Raw genomic sequence first — 20,046 nt, forward strand, 5'->3', positions numbered from 1 at the left:
AAGCAATTGGGATGCTTCCTCTTATTGGATTAGTTTGGTACTGGGGTGTTGAGAAAGAGAGCCCTCCGGTGTTGCTTTTTTCCCCGGAGTTGAGAAGCCCATCTTCCGTCACGTTGATTATCTCCGGAGTGCTTTTTGGGTCCATTGGTTGTTTGTCTTTCAGGTTTACTCTTTCAGAAGTCATCTTCTTCAATGAGATTTGTTTTTGAGTTCAGAAAAGCTCCTTCTTTTGAAGTTTAGTTAAGCTTTTCCCACAGACGGCGCCAATTGATGGAGTCTGCCTTCTGAACCGGTGAGTGAACCTGCAAAACAGGGTAGAAGTTAACCGGACGGTGGTTGTCCGATTAACTCTCCGATGCTAAAGTCAGTTTAGAGCTTTGAGCAGCGTTTTGAGTATATGAATGTAATTGTGATTCTAGGCATACCTCGTGCTCTTTTTATAGTAGACGAATATACCTAGTAGAGTTGTATTAGGTAGGTGAATCCTACTTTGTAGGGATTCGGCCGTATCTTGAGGATTCTCCTGATTTGTCGAGATCTACCTTAATCTGATAAGAGTCCTATTTAGGAACGTCTTCCTAAATAGTCTTATCTTCCTAAAGTAGAGCTTATCCTTCCATATGTAGTGTTTGTGTCCAAATAGGACAAGGTTTCCATATTTAGTCGTTTATCCGAATCCCGGACCTGACGCGCTCTTGGCGGATCATGTGGGATTCGGTCTTTATTAGTGTATTACCGAATCTTAGAGATTCGGTATCTCCTTCATATCTTTCCGTCTTCAGGGGGAGTCCGGTGTCGCCTGAGAGTGGATCTCCTGCAACTCGGCTCCATTATACTTACAGTAGGATTCGGTATCCATCAGTTTCCATAATTATGAACAAAGAATCAATTCACCCTTCAACTTGGCATAAAATATCAAATGAGTTATTTTTAAAGAGTTTATACATTATATCAAATAAGTCATTATAATTTTCTCTACGAGGATAAAATTAAATTGCAAAGTTAGCTGTTCAATTAGGGACAAAAGTAATGAGAAACAATGAATACCGCGCGGTGACAAAAATGGCGGAGATTGCTGTAAGTTTCGTCGTGGAAGAAACTCTTACTCGGATCCTTGCTCTTGTCGCCGGCGAAATCGAACTTTTCCGGTATCTCGGCGATGAGCTCGGTCGCCTCAGAAACTCGAGAAACAGGCGAAACATAAACTTAAACTCAAGAGTGTGAATCAAAACCAAGAAAACAAGGTACTCACGAAAATCACTCGCTTTACTAAGAAAACTGTTTTTTCGCACGAAATTTGTTCATAAAATTAGGAATGTGAATGGGTTATTGGATAAGAATAAAAATGGCAGTGTTTTTGGACTTCAAGTCATCACTAGAAGAAGATTAGTGTGTCACAGATCGACTTAAACCGAGTTACTGACTCAGTTCCTGAAAACCCTATTCTGGGGAGGGAGGGTGATGTTCCAAAATTGTTAATTTTAAACAATTTATAAAAAGTCAGATTTTTTTAACACAATAAAATCTTTATATATTTAATTAATTTGAATTAATGTATATTCAATAATTTCAAAATTCCATCAGAATAATCGATTGAATCAATTTAAATCAGCCTTATAATTGTATAGATTGTCTTAATTTTTTTGAAAAATATTTCATTTTTTTAATTTTTTAGTTTATGACTTCAATTTTTTAAAGCTTCAATTTCATTCTATTTTTTATTTATTTTGAATTTCAATTATAGACCTTTGAATTTCAATTAGAGAAGAAGCCATGCAAAGCGAATAAAGGGAAAAGCAGAGGTGTTTAACTTGGTTTTAAAGAAACTTGCACATAAAGCAAAGGGAAAACCAGAATCAGTTGATGCTCTTTAAAAAGCCTTATGAATAAAGATACTTGCGTGAGGTGAGTTCATGGTAGATGCTCTTAAAAGATATATAAGAATTTTATGTTTACTATTATCTTTTATCTATTCATCTTTGTATTTGTCAATTTTCTAAGCAGAACTAGAACAATTCAAAAATGGCCGAGATGATTCTAAGTTTCGTCGTGGAACAAACTCTTGATAGGATCCTTGCTCTTGTCGCAGACGAAATCGGACTTTTCCGGTATCTTGGCCATGAGCTGGATCGCCTCAGAAACTCACTCGACGAGGTTCGTGACATACTGCTGGTTGCTGAAGAGAAACATGAGAAACTTAAATTCAAGAGCGTGAATCGTTGGCTGAATCAGCTCAAAGATGCGGCTTATGATGCTGAAGATGTGCTTGAAGCGGTAATCTATGAGGATCTTCGTCGGAAAGTAGAGAACCAAAACCAAAAAGAGAAGGTACACTATTTTAATCCACTCCCCAAAATCACTCGTTTTACTAAAAAAGCTTGTTTTCGCACGAAAATTGCTCATAAAATTAGGAATGTGAATGATTTGTTGGATAAGATTAAAAATGCCAGTGCTTTTGGACTTAAAGTCATCACTAGAGAAAGAATAGTGTCACAGATCGACTTGAACCGAGTTACTGACTCGGTTCCTGAAAACCCTATTCTTGGGAGGGAGGGTGATGTGTCCAAAATTGTTAACTCGTTGACAAGCGTTTGTCATGAAGAAGTTCTTGCTGTCATTCCCATTGTGGGAATGGGCGGTCTTGGAAAGACCGCATTAGCTCAATCCATTTGCGAGAATGTAATGGGGAATTTGTTTGATGTAAAGATTTGGGTGTGTGTTTCTGACAATGCTAATCACCATAAAATTCTGGGAGAAATGCTGCAAACTCTTAGCGGAGACAAAGGTGGGTTAACTAACAACGACGCAATTCTTCAACAGCTTGAAAAGGAATTAGAAAGGAAAAAATTTCTTCTCATTCTCGATGATGTGTGGGCGGATGTATCCACTTGGTGGGATAGTTTGAAGACGCGTTTGTTGAGAATCAGTCGCGATAAGGGTAATGCCATTATTGTCACCACTCGTAGTGAGGAAGTGGCGTCTTTGGTGCAATCTTCTTGTGAGCTTAGGCATAATTTGAATGTGTTGACTGATGATGATTGCTGGTCTATTATTGAGGAAAGAGTGAAAGCAAATAGAAAAATGTCCATACCTTCAGATTTGGAGGTGATTGGGAAGGAGATTGCAAGGAAATGTAGAGGAGTACCCTTAGCTGCAAAAGTATTAGGTGGGACATTGGGTCTCAAGAGGGAAAAAGAAGCTTGGGTGTCGATTAAGAATAGCAAAGTTTTGGATGCATCCGATCGTAAGGATAATGTGAAGTCCATACTAAAACTAAGTTTTAATCATTTACCTTCGTGTTTGAAACAATGCTTTGCATATTGTTCAATTTTTCCTAAAGACTATTTGCTTGAAAAAGAACAATTAATTCAACTTTGGATGGCTGAAGGTTTTGTCGAGCCATGTAATGCGGATGTGGGCGACCAGTATTTTAATGTCTTACTCTGTAACTCTTTCTTTCAAGATGTGGAAAGGGATGAATACGAGAATATAGTAAGTTGCAAGATGCATGATATTGTGCACGATCTTGCGATGTCTGTTTCTAAGATGGAATTATTGGCTTCAGATAACTTTCCATCGGGCGATGATTTATCTTGCATTCGCCGTTTGAATTTAGAAAGTCAAAATGCATTTAGTTTAAGTGCGGTTCATGCTAGAAAATTACGTACCATCTTCTTATTGAAGGATATGGTCCTTAATGAGTCATTGTGGAAGTTAAAAAACTTGCGGACTCTAAACTTGAAAGGCGCTGTGATTGAAGAATTGCCATCTTCAATTGGTGACTGTAAACTGTTGAAATATCTCGATGTTTCAGACACTGAAATTAAAGTGTTGCCGGAGTCTATCACCACTCTTTATGGTTTGCAAAATTTGGGATTCCTTCGATGCTGGAGGCTTGAGGAGCTTCCTAGAGATAAAATGAGCAATCTAGTGAGCTTGAAAAATCTTCAATTTTCCTATCATTATCAGATGCCGAGTGGATTAGGGAGGTTAACTTGCCTTGAAAGCTTGTCATTATTTGCTGTGGGTAGTAATAGGGGAGAGAGCATTCAAGAATTAGAAAGCTTAAATGAACTAAGAGGAAAGTTGACTTTAATTCATCTCGAGAATGTTAGAGATAAGGAAGAAGCCAAGAAAGCAAATCTAAAGACGAAGAAGAAGATAACATCCTTGGAATTTTTATGGAGTATTGGATCTATTGAAAATAGCAACAATGAAGAAGTATTGGAAGCACTGGAGCCGCATCCAAACATTAAAAGCATAATGATTAACTTTTATATGGGTGAAAAATTTCCAGCGTGGGTGTTGAGGATGCAAGTTCCCGTTGAAGGTGGTAGTTTCACGCTATTTAATAACTTGGTGGAGCTGACATTAAATGGATGCAGTAAATGTGAACAAATCCCAAGCCTCGGATATCTTCAAAGTCTTAAATATCTCGAGATGAGTCGGATGGAGAAAACGGAAATTATAGGCAATGAATTTTATGGCATTGATAGCGGTGGTGACTCAAATAATGGACAGAGGCTGTTTCCTGCATTGAAAAGTATCTCTTTATATGGTTTAGATAATCTAGTTGAATGGAGAGCACCGGAGCTAGGTGATAGTGAGGCAGTTGTTGTTTTTCCTTGCCTCGAAAATTTGAGCATCGATTCTTGTTCAAAATTGGCAAAGATCCCAATGAAAAGTCTTCCTTTATCCCTCATAAAACTGAAAATTGAACAGTGTGATCAGTTGAGTTTTTTATTTGACGAAATCCATCCGTTCGCTTCTCTTAAAAGTTTGAAGATGATTGAATGTAGTAAACTAACTTGTCTTCCAAGCGAGCTGCAATCCTTCACATCGTTGAAGAAATTGACTATCAATGGTTGTATCGGACTGACATCTATTCCTGAAGACTTGGGGAGATTGAATTCTCTCATTTATTTGGAAATCAAAGATTGTGAAAGTTTGAGTAATTTTTCTGAGAAGATTTTAGGCAGTCTCACCGGATTGAAGAAATTGCATGTTGGAAATTTCTCAGAAAAGCTGGAAGATTACTCATATATGAACTCAATCCAAAACATTACTTCTCTTGAAGAATTAGAAATATATGGGAAAAATCTGAAGTCTCTTCCACATCAAATTCAATGGCTCACTTCCCTCGAGCATTTGGGTATAAATAATTTTGAGAAATTGGAAGCTTTGCCAGAGTGGTTGGGCAATATTTCCTCTCTTCAGAGCCTTGTTATTTGCAAATGTTCCAATCTAAAGTTTCTACCAACAGCAGCAGCAATGAAACGCCTCGCCAAATTGAGACGTGTTTGGATTCGTTGTTGTTCTCCATGTCTCATGGAAAGTTGCAAGAACAAGAGTGGCTCTGAGTGGGATAAGATATCTCATATTAGCAACCTCTATTTCTCAAGTGATTTGGAATGATGCTGCTAATAAAACAAAGGAATGATATTTAGCACTGTCATGTACATTATGAAAATTAGTGAGTTTTTCTCTAGTACTCCTGACATTAACCAAATCTGAGATTTTTTCCGATAATCCAACAGAATAAAAAATAAGCCAATTGTTCAAAGGGTTCATCTCTATATCTGATAAAATGCTATAATATTTCCCAAATCAACGGTCTGGTTTTTGCTTGTCCTGTAATGTTCTGGTTTTTGTAATTTTGTAGTAATTTATATGGTGCTGTCTTGTGCAATGCAAATTGAGCTTTTTCTCTTTAAAGTTTTGATTAGTAAACAAATGAGCTTTACTCTGTAATCGCAGTGATAGTTTTGAATATTTTTTGTGTTTAAAGATGATTAGTTTGGCTGTATTAATGCAGGAGGAAGCCTATGTTGAATTTCTGCGGATAAGAAGAGTTCCTTTTCGAGAGACGAAAATTACAGATGATGCTCCTGATGTTGTTCCTGAGGTAAGTTTGAATGTGATGTGAAATTGTAACTCAATCACCTATAAACTGTAACTTAATCAGCTATAGATTCGGTTTGGTTTGATACTATACAGATTTCCGTTTTCTGGTTCAATTCAATTTTTGACATAAAAAATTTAGTTAACTTTTAGTACAAACCGAACTGAAATAATCGAACCAAATTGGAAAAAATCAACCAAATCGACTAGTTTGGTTCGATTTAGTTTGATTTTAGAAAAGAAAAATGTTGGTTTCTTTCAGCTTGGTTTCGAATCTAATGCACACCCCAGCATATTGGCTACTTTTCAAAATAAATTCTGTAGCATTGATGAATGTTTCAGTTTCCCTGTGCACATTTTTGTACTTGTTTGTGAAGTTTAATTGATTTTTCTGCTCGAGACAATGACAAATATTTCTGATTGCTTATGAATGTTTAATCAGGGACAATTCTCGAGAGAAACAACGGAAACAGAATTTGCTAATAAAGAATGAAAAGAAACAGCAAGAACCGAAGGCCAAAAAGCCGAAAAAGAACCTCAATGCTGCCTTCACGGTTACAAGGAAAAGAACATGTAAGCAAAGACAAGCTGCCCAAACGGCTGAAGATGAAGATGATATGGCTCGAGAATCGGTTACTGAAAAAGCTAAAGAAGGGTGATGAAAATGAGTTTGCAAAGTTTAAAGGGACAAAAGATTTACTATAGCGTGCATGGAAAGCAATCGTCTGTTTGTGTATTGACATGTTCAGCTTTCTGCTCAGACCTGATCGTAAAGGTTTAGAAATCTGGAAGCAAGTTTTGAAGATTCGCATTATTTGCACGGTATATATTAACTTCTACTTATTTATTTGTTACACTAGCATATTTCAAACTTGAAGTACAAAAACCATGTTTTATCTGTTGCTTGTTGAGCTAAAATTCCTTAGGATATTGAGTGTTTCTTTTATTTGCCACAATGCCTTTCAATGTGGTCCTTCGGTGTGGATGGAGGAGTAAATTATAACAAAATGTCTAATTTTTATATTTGTATGCTATCTTGCTGAAAGTATTTGTCTGTAAACTAGTCCTAACGAACATGTTCCGCTTGTCCCTTAGTCGAGATGATGAATCCATTTACATTATGTGTTTGTGAAACTAATTACTGTGGGGAATGTTCAATTTCATGTCATCACTTGTTTCATTTTATTACCAATGCATCGAATTTGGTACCGACTTGATCATCTTAATTTGTTTTCTTAGTCATACACGTCTAGGGTCTTTGAAAACCTGTGTATATGAAGGTGTGAGGAATGCGTCTCTTTCAAATTCATCTGTAATAGATATTAGTGAACTTGTCAAATGCGGACATTGTACTGACAACATATGATGTGCTTAAAGAGGATTTATTGCACGACTCTGATAGGCATGAAGGTGATCGGCATTTCCTGAGACTCCGGAAGAGGTTCTTACAAACCTTGCAATCTGTTAGCTTAGAGATAGCTTTTCTTTTTCCTCTTTGAAATCGGCTTGTATTTGCGTTCTTTTCATTTATATAATATTTGTATGCTGGGAAAATATTAGTATTTAGTTTCTGATCTATGCAGAGAAGAGATGTAGGAGCTATGGAATTTACCCATAAGTTCTTCAAACAAATGTTATCCTTCACCTTCATCTAAGAGTCAATTCTTCTCGAAGCATTAGCTACAATGTATAATCACAAGAAAATCTGTCTTTAAGTTCTCTTCATGTTTGCTTCAATTTTATTTGCACGCAAATTTAGTCTAGCCTCCTAATTTTCCCACTATTATCTTATTCTCAATGTCAATTTACTCTATTTTAAAGTATGATTTTATTAAGATTTTTTTTTAATTTTTTAAAAAATCGCAGTTACAAGGGTTCTTTTGGTTGCGGAAATTATGTATTTTTGATCTAAGGTTACCTGAGGTGATGTTTTAATGCTGATATTGCCAAGGATATGTGGTTTTACTTTTACTGATTTTTGTTAAAAGGTTAAAGTAATTGTGATCATCCTTTTCTACTAACATTTTCTTCAGTTTGGCCAGTCGGGTCTTGAATTTATTACTAGATATGTTAGTTTTTTCTGCATCTTTATATTTTGATGTCTTTGTTTGAATTTTTAACCATGTTTAAAATTTCATCTCTTGTCAATAACTGTTAATTTGTGAAAACTATGCGTGCATGATTTTGCAACTGTTATAGAGTCAATTCCAGTTTCAGTGATGCTCCACTGAAGAAGTTGCCATGTTTTTCTGCTATATATATACAGTCTCAAATAAATTGAAATGAGGCTGGTTTATCTTTATGTGCTTCATACATACTCGAGCTTTCTGTTGGAGTGATTTTGTCTTCAATTGCGTAGCTGCATATACTCTCTGTTTTTCATGTTAATTGTTAGATTAGGGTGTTTAATGTCAACTTTTTGTATGTTGACAACCTGTTTAATGTCAACTTTTTATATCATTACTCTATTCAATTGCGTAGCTGCATATTCTGCTCTCAACTTTTTATATGCTGTTTAAAAGAGATTGATCCAATGAAGAAAATATATTTAATTAAATCTTTTTTTTCTCCATTTTATGAGGATGTATGTAGATGATTTTAACAAGGCAAGGCAATATGGTTGTTTCTTGATTGAGCACACAATATTTCAATTGTTCAAAAGGTTCATCTCTATATATATCTGATAAATGCTAGTATAATCTTTCCCAAATTAATGGTCTGGTTTTTCCAACAATAGAGCTGATTAAAGTGTTTTAAGTTTTGATAAGAAACTTTAAAATTATCAAGAGTGACAAATTTAACATGCACGGGTAATTGGCTTGGAACTATGGTTTAAAACTATAATCTTTATTTATTTTACACATTAATATAAAAGGGACTACCAAAACCTCTCAATTATCTCTTGATGTTGCAGCTTTTGTTATGATATTTTCAATGCCAATATGCTTCTTTATTTGATTCATTGGTGACAATTATTTGTACTATATGTTCTCCGTAGATGGAAAGAACTTGAAATTGGGAGGTTGAGCACGGGATATGGTTTATTGCAGCTCCCTGCAATGCCCGAGGTAAAGCACTACTCGCTCTCAATTATTGGTTTTACTCCAGCTGAACACATCAAATGGGAGGAGATCAAGTTCAAGTAAGAACTATAATCTTTTAATCTTTGAAGTATTGTTTCTTTCCTTTTCCGTTTTATGTTTTTAGTTGACCCCTTATGTATCTCATTTAGTTATATCATGGGGTGGAATTGGTTTCACTGAACTTGCCCGGCCTGAATGTTCTAAAGAGTTTTCTCATTGACCAAGATGTATATTTTCATTTCATGTTGGTGTATTGTATAAAATCCAAACCACACCGGGTAACTGAACCAAAAAAAATTGATTCAGTTTGGTTTGATACTAAATTAATCGAACCAAATCGACTAGTTTGGTTCGATTCAATTTGTTTTTAGAAAATAAAAATATTGGTGTCTTTCAGTTTGGTTCGAACCTAATGCACACCCTAACATGTTGGCAACTTCTCAAAATTAATTTTGTAGCATTGGTGAATGTTGCAGTTTCCCTCTGCATATTTTTGTACTTTTTTTTGAAACATATGAAGTTCAATTAGTTTTTCTGCTAGAGACAATGACAAATAGTTCTAATTGCTTATGAATGTTTAATCAGGGATAAGTCTTGCGAGAAACAACGGAAAAAGAATTTGCTAATAAAGAAAGAAAAGGAACAGCAAGAACCGAAGGCCCAGAAGCCGAAAAAGGACCTCTATATATGCTGCCTCCACCGTAACGAGGAAAATAACAGGTAAGCAAAGACAAGTCCAAACAGCTGAAGATGAAGACGATATGGCACGAGAATATCTGTTGCTGATATAGCTAAAGAAGGGGACTATTGGTGAAAACGAGTTTGCGAAGTTAACAGGAACAGAAGATTATCTATAGCGTGCATGGTAAGCAATCGTCTGTTTGTGTTTTGACATGTTCAGCTTTCTTGCTCGGAGCTAATCGAAAAGGTTTCAAAATATGGAAGCAAGTTTTGAAGATTTGCATTCTTTTTATGCGAAATTTGAGGCGTTTATATCGTTATATTTATCTTGACAAGAACATCCTAACAATTGAATTGTATATTTGAAGGTAGTTGTTACTAATGTACTAAACAAAACAGACATTTTTGTAGTTGTAGAAATGCAGTTTTGTTCGTGTCGCTAGTAATCCGGTAATCAACATTTACTAGAATGAGAGTTTACGTAATGCATTAGATATTTAATTATTGGAGTTAAAGTATAAGTTATTTTTTATGTAATACACAGGGATACTGCTTTAGCTAACTAAGATCATCTTCAATCTAACATGATAAGCTCTCAGAATGTGGAAAAACTATCTCCAAAAGGCTCTTCTAAAATTATCAACCTCTAGTTTAAATGAAAAATGGCCAAAAGAGAAAAAAATAATAATCTATGTTGGTCTTTTCAAAATTAAATGGCCAAAAATTCAAATAACTATAAAAAAAATTAGAATATTTGGGTTGAACCAAAAACACTGACCCACGTGTGTGTGTTGGTAGCTTTTGTTAGTCGGTGTAAAAGTATGTGAAAGTAATTGCTAGTGTTCCATTAAACATTAATACTCCACATGAAACGGTATCATATACTATAATTAAATGTCACTTTTCAGCTTAATATAGTCTTTAATTGATAATCTGTGACAGAACTATTAGGCGATATCTTTTAATGTTAATAGTATTAAGGATAATCTGTCACTCACGCAACTAGTGTTTTTTTAATAATAATAGAGCTTCGAATGTCGTGCTAAAGTCTTGATGAGTTAGATTAACAGTATTTTTTCCTTGTTCTGCATTTCTTATCAATTCATCTTTGTATCTGTCAACTTTTTAACTGTGACAACTCAAAAATGGCTGAGATTATTCTCAGTTTTGTCGTGGAACAAACTCTTGAGAGGATCCTTGCACTTGTCACCGGCGAAATCGAACTTTTCCGGCAGAAACTCACTGGACGAAGTTCGTGACATACTGCTGGTTGCTGAAGAGAAGCAGGAGAAGCTTAAACTCAAGAGTGTGAATGGTTGGCTGAATCAGCTCAAAGATGCTGCTTATGATGCTGAAGATGTTCTCGAAGCGGTCATCTATGAGGATCTTCGTCGAAAAGCAGAGAAGCAAAACCAAGAAAACCAGGTACTCCATTTTAATCCACTCCCAAAAATCACTCGTTTTACCAAAAAAGCTTGCTTTCGCGCAAAAGTTGCTCATAAAATTAGGAATGTGAATGAGTTGTTGGATAAGATTAAAAATGCCAGTGCCTTTGGACTTCATGTAATTACTAGAGAAAGAACAGTGTCACAGATCGACTTGAACCGAGTGACTGACTCGGTACCTGAAAACCCTATCCTAGGGAGGAAGGATGATGTGTCTAAAATTGTTAAGTCATTGACTAGCGTTTGTGGTGAAGAAGTTCTTGCCGTCATTCCCATTGTGGGAATGGGCGGTCTTGGAAAGACCGCATTAGCTCAATCCATTTGCGAGAACGTAATGGGGAGATTGTTTGACGTAAAGATTTGGGTCTGTGTTTCTGATAATGCTAATGACCAGAAAATTCTGGGGGAAATGCTGCAAACTCTGAATGGAAACAGAGGTGGGTTGACCAACAAAGAAGCCATTCTTCAACAGCTTGAAAAGGAATTAGAAATGAAAAAATTTCTTCTCATTCTTAATGATGTGTGGGGGGATGTATCCACCTGGTGGGATAGTTTGAAGACGCGTTTGTTGAGAATCAGTCACAATAAGGGAAATGCCATTGTTGTCACCACTCGTAGTGAGGAAGTGGCGTTTTTGGTGGAGTCTTCTTTTGAGCTTAGGCATAATTTGAATGTGTTGACTGATGATGATTGCTGGTCCATTATTGAGGAAAGAGTGAAAGCAAATAGAGATATGTCCATACCTTCAGATTTGGAGGTGATTGGGAAGGAGATTGCAAGAAAATGTAGAGGAGTGCCCTTAGCTGCAAAAGTTTTAGGTGGGACATTAGGTGGTCTTGAGAGGAAAAAACAAGCTTGGGTGTCGATTAATAATAGCACTGTTTTGGATGCAGCCGATCATAAGGATAATGTGAAGTCAATATTAAAACTAAGTTTTGATCATTTACCTTCATATTTGAAACAATGCTTTGCATACTGTTCAATTTTTCCTAAAGATCATTTGCTTGAAAAAGAACAACTAATTCAGCTTTGGATGGCTGAAGGTTTTGTCGAGCCATGTAATGCGGATGTGGGCAATAAGTACTTTAATGCCTTACTATGTAACTCTTTCTTCCAAGATGTGGGAAGGGATGAATTTGAGAATATCGCAAGTTGCAAGATGCATGATATTGTGCATGATCTTGCGACGTCTCTTTCCAAGCTGGAAGTATTGACTTTAGATAACTTTTCATCTGGAGTCGATTTGTCTTGCATTCGCCGTTTAAATTTAGAAAGTCAAAAGGCATCAAGTTTAAGTGTGATTCATGCTCGAAAATTAGGCACTGTCTTCTTACTGAAGGATATGGTCGTTGATGAGTCATGGTGGAAGTTCAAAAACTTGCGGACTCTAAATTTGAAAGGTGCCAGGATAAAGAAGTTGCCATCTCCAATTGGTGACTGTAAACTCTTGAGATATCTCGATGTCTCTTACACTAATCTTGAAGCGTTGCCTGAGTCTATCACCACTCTTTATGGTTTGCAAACTTTGAGATTCCTTGAATGCTTGTGGCTTAATGAGCTTCCTAGAGATAAAATGAGCAATCTAGTGAGCTTGAAAAATCTTGAATTTTCCAAGGATGAGCAGATGCCGAGTGGATTGGGGAGGTTAACTTGCCTTGAAAGCTTGCCATTATTTGTTGTTGGCAGTAATTGGGGAGGGAGCATTCAAGAATTAGAAGGCTTGAATGAACTAAGAGGAAAGTTGACCTTAAAACATCTCGAGAATGTGAGAGACAAAGAAGAAGGCATGAAAGCAAATCTAAAGATGAAGAAGAAGATAACATCCTTGAAATTTGTGTGGAATCGTGGATCTATAAGAAGTAGCAACAATGAAGAGGTGTTGGAAGCACTGGAACCTCATCCAAACATTGAGAGCATAATGATCGAGTATTATAAGGGTGAAAATTTTCCAGCATGGGTGTTGACGATGCAAGTTCCCGATGAAGGTGGTAGTTGCGTGCTATTTAATAACTTGGTGGAGCTAACATTAACTCGCTGCAGTGAATGTGAACAAATCCCAAGCCTCGGATATCTTCAAAGTCTTAAATATCTTAAGATAAGTGAGATGGAGAAAATAAAAATTATAGGCAATGAATTTTATGGCATTGATAGTGGTGGTGGCACAAGCAGTGGACAGAGGCTGTTTCCTGCATTAAAAAGTATCAGTATGAGTTCTTTAGATAATCTAGTCGAATGGAGGGCACCGGAGCTAGGTGACAGTGAGGCAGTTGTTGCTTTTCCTTCCCTTGAAAAGCTGCGTATTGTTTCTTGTTCAAAATTGGCAAAGATCCCAATGAAAAGTCTGTCTTTATCCCTCACAAAACTGACATTTGAATGCTGTGATAAGTTGAGTCACGACGAAATCCATTCATTCACTTGTCTTAAAAGTTTGAAGATATATAAATGCAGTAAACTAACTTGTCTTCCAAGCACGCTGCAATCCTTCACGTCCTTAGAGGAATTGACTATCTATGGTTGCATTGGGCTGACATCTATTCATGAAGACTTGGGGAGATTGAATTCTCTCATTTCCTTGGATATCTCAAATTGTGAAAGTTTGAGTAATTTTTCTGAGAAGATTTTAGGCAGTCTCACCGGATTGAAGAAATTGCAAATTGGAACTTTCTCAAAAAAGCTGGAAGATTACTCATATATGAACTCAATCCAAAACATTACTTCTCTTGAAAATTTATCAATATATGGGAAAAATCAGAAGTCTCTGCCACACCAAATCCAATGGCTCACTTCCCTCGAGCATTTGGGCTTATGGTGTTTTGATAAATTGGAATTTTTGCCAGAGTGGTTGGGCAATATTTCCTCTCTTCAAACCCTTGTTATTTCGCCTTGTTCCAAGCTGAAGAGTCTACCAACAGCAGCAGCAATGAAACGCCTCTCCGAATTGAGAGAGGTTGGGATTTATTGCTGTTCTAAATATTTTATGGAAAGTTGCAGGAACAAGAGTAGCTTTGAGGGGAATAAGATTTCTCATGTTCCCCAAGTCATAGTCGATTAATATTGTTTATTTTCATAAATTGGGATAACAGGTTCATTCGATTGTAGTATTAAGTTCATAAATTGTGCTACTTAGCTTTTTATGCTACTTCATCTCATATTGGGTTTACTGAAATTTTAAAATTTGTGCTACTTAGCTTATTATGCCTTCCATGGAAATTTCTGCAGAAGACTGATATTCTTGCAGGAATTCCCTAAGATTTTTTTTTTTTTTTTGAAAATGATCATGAATGCTTTGCTAAATATGGTGTAAGTTATTAGGAATTATGTTGCTTTTTTATGCTTGCAAAAAAAGATTCGTATTATTATTTAGCTGCTGAAATTGGAATATAGACAAAACTTGTTGCATTAGCTATAGTCATCAGTGTTGTCATGTAAATTAAGAAAATCTGAGAAATTGCAGATGTTTTGTTGAATTCAGGAGATGGAGGCGTAATCTACTAATTTTATTTATCTTATTGATGTTTCAGTTGTTGGAGGTTGATTCAAGATCTAGTAGAATTATTAATTAGTTGGTTAATTCGATTAAACCAAATAATTATAACTGAAGAAGTAACCAAATACTTAAAGACCACTGATTATACTAAAGTCCCTTTGAAATGTGCAAACTGATTAGGCCTGACTTGATTGCTGAAATTGATAATTTCCACAGCTTATATCGCTCATTGGATGTGCGCTATGATAATTTGAACGCTGAATTGTACAAGAGTTTACCACCTGAATTTTATATGCAGGACACAAGCAGTGTCCCTGGCGCTCCAAAGCTAACTCCTGAGCAAAAGCAACCATTGCATAAGACTGGCCATCAAGCTGCCTCTATGAGTTCTGATAGTGCTACCTCTGACATTTCATTGAAAGATGGCTCTGACGTGTCTTCACCATCATCATCATCAGACTTTGATTAAGAGTCTTTCAACTCCTCGACCAGTGCTTACTATAGCATGCCAGTGAGCAGTGATCGAAAGGGACTTCATAAGAAGATTACGGAGCTTGGGACTGTCCTTCCAATCATGAACATAAGGCTCCAGTTAGCTACAGAAAATGGGGAACTTGAAGAACTGCTTGGAAAATTTCTGAGATATGAGGAAGAGTTGCGGAGTTCATAGCTAAAGCTCCAGCTCTCAGAAGAAGAAGTTGCTAATTAAACAGTGATCTTGAGAAAAGCGAATCCTTTATGGTACTTGCAGAGACTTTGCAGGATGAGCTCGAATTGGCGCATAGAGATATCAGAATGAGGGACAGTTACCTTGAAATGGAGAGAACAAGAGTATCAGAGCTGCTTGTTTGATAATGTATATAATCCAACAGAACAGAACATAAGGCAATGTCGTTGTCTCTCAAAAGGTTCATCTCCATATCTGATGTATGATATATTCTTACCCAACTCTTTCAGTTATATTACTCAATTGCTGTTTTGTTTGTTCCTGTCCTATAATGGTCTGGTTTTTGCACTTCTGTAATAATTTAAGTGCTATGCAAGTTGAGCTTTCTGTGTTTGAAGTTTTAATTATTAGACAAATGAGCAATACTCAGTAATGCAGTGATAGCTTTTAATATTTTCTTTGGCATGCATATTAATTCTTGTGTTTTATCTATCCTAGAAATGGGCTGAAGGAAGCAATCCCGTCAGCGCCGATCTGGTGCATTACTTGTGCCAAACAACGGTACTGCTGAAGCAGAGTTGGACAAACAAAAAGCATCAGCAAATGGGGAATTTGTTCCTGCTGATACACCTTATTAAATTATATTGCTTGTGCCATTGCTTATATATTCTTGTTAATGTTTTATCATGACAATAAATATATTCTGCTGATATGCTTTCATCAGTGGAATTGTTCTTAAAGTTAATATAATCAATTTTGTTTTTGTTCATGCACTGTAAAGCATGGGCAGCTAAAGGGTGCTTTTTCAATCTTGCGTTGTTGGGAAGTTTAAGATTTTTGCTGCAATTATAAAATCCTTTTCAAAGAACATGATACATGGGGTGTGCATTGATTTGGTTCGAACCCATTTTTTTTTTACATCAAATTTATAAGTATGTAAAAAATTTCAATTCAAAATGAATTAGTTCATTTGGTTTAAATTTTTGGTCAGGTTTGGTTTTCGGTTAGGTTTATACCAAAACTTAACTGAAATTTTTTATTTACAAAATTGAACCTTATCGAAAACTAATTTTTTTTTGAAAATAGTCATACTTAACCGAAATGAATTTATCGATTCAGGTTAGTTTTTTGAACCTAATGCATACCCCTAACATGTTGGCTACTTTTCAAAATAAATTCTGTAGCATTGATAAATGTTGGATTATCTATTTTAACAAAGTAATTTATGTATAATTAGGGCTTGAATTTTGGTTATTTATTTTATTAATTTTTTTACAGTGAATACTAATAGTTTTAAAAATGAATATCAATTATTTTATTTATAATTATTTATTTATATGAAGTATCACAAAAATATATATATAATTTTTATATAAATTATCTTGTATAATATTTATATATGTATATACGTGAAGTTTTAAAAATTGTAAAAATACCCCTATATTTTTAATATTTACACGTTTCCCCCACGTTTCGTGTCCTTCATTTTAAAAAATACCGTTTCCCCATGTCCGTTACGTGTCGTTTCCGTTTCCCGTTTCCGTTTCTGTGCTACTTAGTGTTTCAGTTTCTCTGTGCACGTTTTTGTACTTTTTGGTGAAATATATGAAGTTCAATTAATCTTTCTGCTCGAGACAATGACAAAGACAAGCTGCCCAAACAGCTGGAGATGAAGACGATATTGCTCTTGATAGTTTTAACATTTAATTTACCACGATATATAGGAGTGTGCACGGGTCGGTTCGGTTCAGTTTGAAGTGCAAAATAAAATATAGCGGCAAATAGTTAGTTAATTTTCCTAAGATCCAAAGTCATGAAGTTTTGCAATCGTCCTCAAAAATTCAACTGCATTTAATAATGATTAGGAAATTTAGTTAGTCTTCCAAATAATTTAGGTGAAATTTCATCCACCATGTTTTAACAGATTATCTGAAGTAGTTTACCAACTAAATTAAATACTCCATTTATAAGACCAGATCGATTATTTTAGTCTTTGAAATTTTCTACAAATCTATCTCATTAATTCTAAAAATATCATGTTGATTTTGAGCAATAAATTAATAATCTCTGTAACATAATACTACTTTTTTTTATAGTTTTGACTTAATTATAAGGTGAAATACATTCTTAATTTTAATTTACCGAATTGACTTCCACGGCTTCCACCTTAATAAATTACACTGAATTTGGAACAATATGTCCATTTAACACAAATTTGTATATAAATTTGACATTTTATGAATCGTGATAAATTGAAAAAAGTATAAAATTAGTGCATTTTTATGATATTAACTCTAAAAATAAAAATAAAATGATTTTTTACCTCTTAGGGATGTTAGTCAAAACTCTATAGAGAATACTTTTCTCTCTTCATCATATAAAATAAATTTTCTTGATAGTGGAATTAGCAATACTTTATTAGTAGTTGATGATATATTGTGTTTTTATGGTAAAATATCTTCAAAGAAATCCATTTTTAACCCATTTTTAATTATATATCTCAACCTTATAATATTACCGTTTTGTCCAAATCTGCATGTTTCACTTTCAATTGTACCCACAACTACTGAATTGACCTCTTTTATTTTTCTTTAAAAAAATTCAAATAAGCCATGCTTTGAATTTTTCCAGTGAAAAAAATTCAAAAAAATCATTTATAAGATTATTTTTTTGAATTTTTTTGAGTGTAAAATAGTCCAATTTATAAAATTGGGTACTTGACTTAGACAACATTGATAAATTTTACAAAATCAGGATATAAATGAAAAAGGGTTAAAAGGTGAGTGTTTTTAAAAATATTATCCCTATTTTTATCCATTAAAATTGATGTGAGCTAAAAGATAGGCAAACAAATATTTAGATTTTTCACTTGTTAATTTTTCACATTGAATCACTCTATTTTTATTTGTTTTTTTTTATAATTTGGGGAGGGGGAAGCGCTTGTGGGAAAAATTGAACCCACGACCTAGCAGTTTGCTGTTTAGCGCTTATACTATTTGAACTATAGTTCATTGGTTATTTTTATTTGTTAATATTGAGTATTTATATTTTTGATTTTGTAGATATTAGACCCTCTGTCATGAAAATAAAATTATACGCATACTTTACGCACTATTAATGTGCTTGTAATAGAAAAATTATTTGTCTCTCATTTTTATTGAAATTTAAGTTCTTAAATCAATTTTTTTCGGTATAAATAGATATTGTTAACATTATTTATAACGGAAGCATTCAATGACTATAAATCAAAATGAATTGGTGAATGATATTGCATTACTTAAAATGTGGTGTAAAACATGAAAGTAAAAGAAAAGATGCTAATAGTATGTTGGTTGTTAGATAAATTCAGATATTCTAAAGTTGGAAGCTTCTTCTCCCTACTTTTGCTCGCATAGTCAATGGATAAGTAAAAATCGCGTTAACTAAAACATTCACCAACAAGTTCACTTTTTTATTTACTCCAAAATAAATAAAAATATTTTAATTTTGAAATTACAAAAGAATTCGTTAACTTTAACATATTTCATTTTCAACTTTAATAATTTTAAATATGAGTTATTCATTTTTTTCACTATATAGTATATCGATCGATGGTTTTATATATAAAAAAAACACATAGATGAATGTCACAACCCAACTCGTAATTGGCGAATTCGTAGGAGCCGTGCGAGATGAAGAACTCATATATTGTTTTATATCATTATTTTTTATCAAAAACAAATTCAGTATGTGGAATTATAAAGTATATATAGTTCGTGTTAAAATCGTTAAAACTGAAAATTCCTGTTAAAATTACAGCACACTAAAATCTATAATTTATTTTTTTAATTATTTAAATACACTTTTAAATTTATAAAAGTAGTTTAACTGAATAGAGAAGTAAAACTAGACCTTTTTAAAAATTTAAAAGTATATTCCAAATAAAATTCAAAAGGACTTAATATACTCTTTTTCCAAATTGAACGGGCATTTTTGTATATATATATATTTTTTGTTAACTAGATTAAGGGTCAAATTCCTTTTCTTTACATTTTGGCATCTTCTTTAAGAAAAAGAACAAGTCAGTTGCAGCTATATGTCAATCTCATTATGATTTCTTTGATATCAAGTTTTACCTAAACCCTAGAGATTTAGTTTCCTACGGGACTATAGCTTTTGACAAATTGTAATTAGAGCTTTTTTTGAAATATTAAAATATATTATCATTTTCAACTGTTGTAAATTAATTGTCTAGACTATATTGTTGAAGACTAAAACTAAAAACATAAATTTTTGGATAAATTGATCATTTAATATCTTATTAGAGCTTCTATGATCGAGATATTTACAATTCGAATTTTTAACAATTCTCATTTAATTAATTACCAGCACAAATAAAATAAGTTTATATTCATTTACACTTTAATTCTAATAAATATTTGCATTTGATGGTGGATTCGTAAATTTTTCAAATGGTTGGCCAATATATAAAATAATGTATGCAGATTTAATTTTAATTTTATAAAAACTAGGTACAATAAATTTTTAAAAATGGCCAAATAAAAATTTGACTTGAGCAAAATTTTATTATTAAATTCATAATATTATTGATGTATTTTTTATGAATATATTATTGATGTTTTTTTATATAATTAGGGAAGGGGAGCGCTTGTGAGAGAATTTGAACTCACGACCTAACAGTTTATTATCTAGCGTGTATATTATCTGAGACATAACTTATTGATTGGATTGGCAATTATCCATGATACATTCTACATAAGTCCTAGCATTTTAAACTTTTGA

General features: G+C 34.1%; 2 protein-coding genes across 5 annotated transcripts; both read left to right on the plus strand.

Annotated features, from left to right (window-relative positions):
• Positions 1-969: 969 nt before the first annotated feature.
• LOC130014901 (putative disease resistance protein RGA3) lies at positions 970-14,889 on the plus strand. 4 transcript variants are annotated; one of them, XM_056103915.1, is made up of 7 exons: positions 970-1,244; positions 1,745-1,905; positions 2,005-2,328; positions 5,816-5,905; positions 6,344-6,723; positions 8,900-9,043; positions 9,570-14,889. In XM_056103915.1, the coding sequence occupies exon 7, from the start codon at positions 11,394-11,396 to the stop codon at positions 14,160-14,162; it is 2,769 nt and encodes a 922-aa protein (XP_055959890.1). In that variant the 5' UTR covers positions 970-1,244; positions 1,745-1,905; positions 2,005-2,328; positions 5,816-5,905; positions 6,344-6,723; positions 8,900-9,043; positions 9,570-11,393; the 3' UTR covers positions 14,163-14,889. The 4 variants fall into 4 exon arrangements, with proteins under 4 accessions (XP_055959890.1, XP_055959889.1, XP_055959891.1 ...); XM_056103914.1 differs by having other exon boundaries at positions 1,764-1,905; XM_056103916.1 differs by having other exon boundaries at positions 1,769-1,905.
• Positions 2,023-11,281, plus strand: LOC126662133 (putative disease resistance protein RGA3). Its single transcript, XM_056104199.1, has 11 exons — positions 2,023-5,401; positions 5,663-5,715; positions 5,816-5,905; positions 5,998-6,011; positions 6,344-6,556; positions 6,651-6,723; positions 7,221-7,342; positions 8,900-9,043; positions 9,570-9,704; positions 10,901-11,090; positions 11,240-11,281. The coding sequence occupies exons 1-11, from the start codon at positions 2,023-2,025 to the stop codon at positions 11,279-11,281; spliced, it is 4,455 nt and encodes a 1,484-aa protein (XP_055960174.1).
• Positions 14,890-20,046: the final 5,157 nt, after the last annotated feature.

Source organism: Mercurialis annua, linkage group LG8, assembly GCF_937616625.2.
Source record: "Mercurialis annua linkage group LG8, ddMerAnnu1.2, whole genome shotgun sequence".
Taxonomy (NCBI): Eukaryota; Viridiplantae; Streptophyta; class Magnoliopsida; order Malpighiales; family Euphorbiaceae; genus Mercurialis; species Mercurialis annua.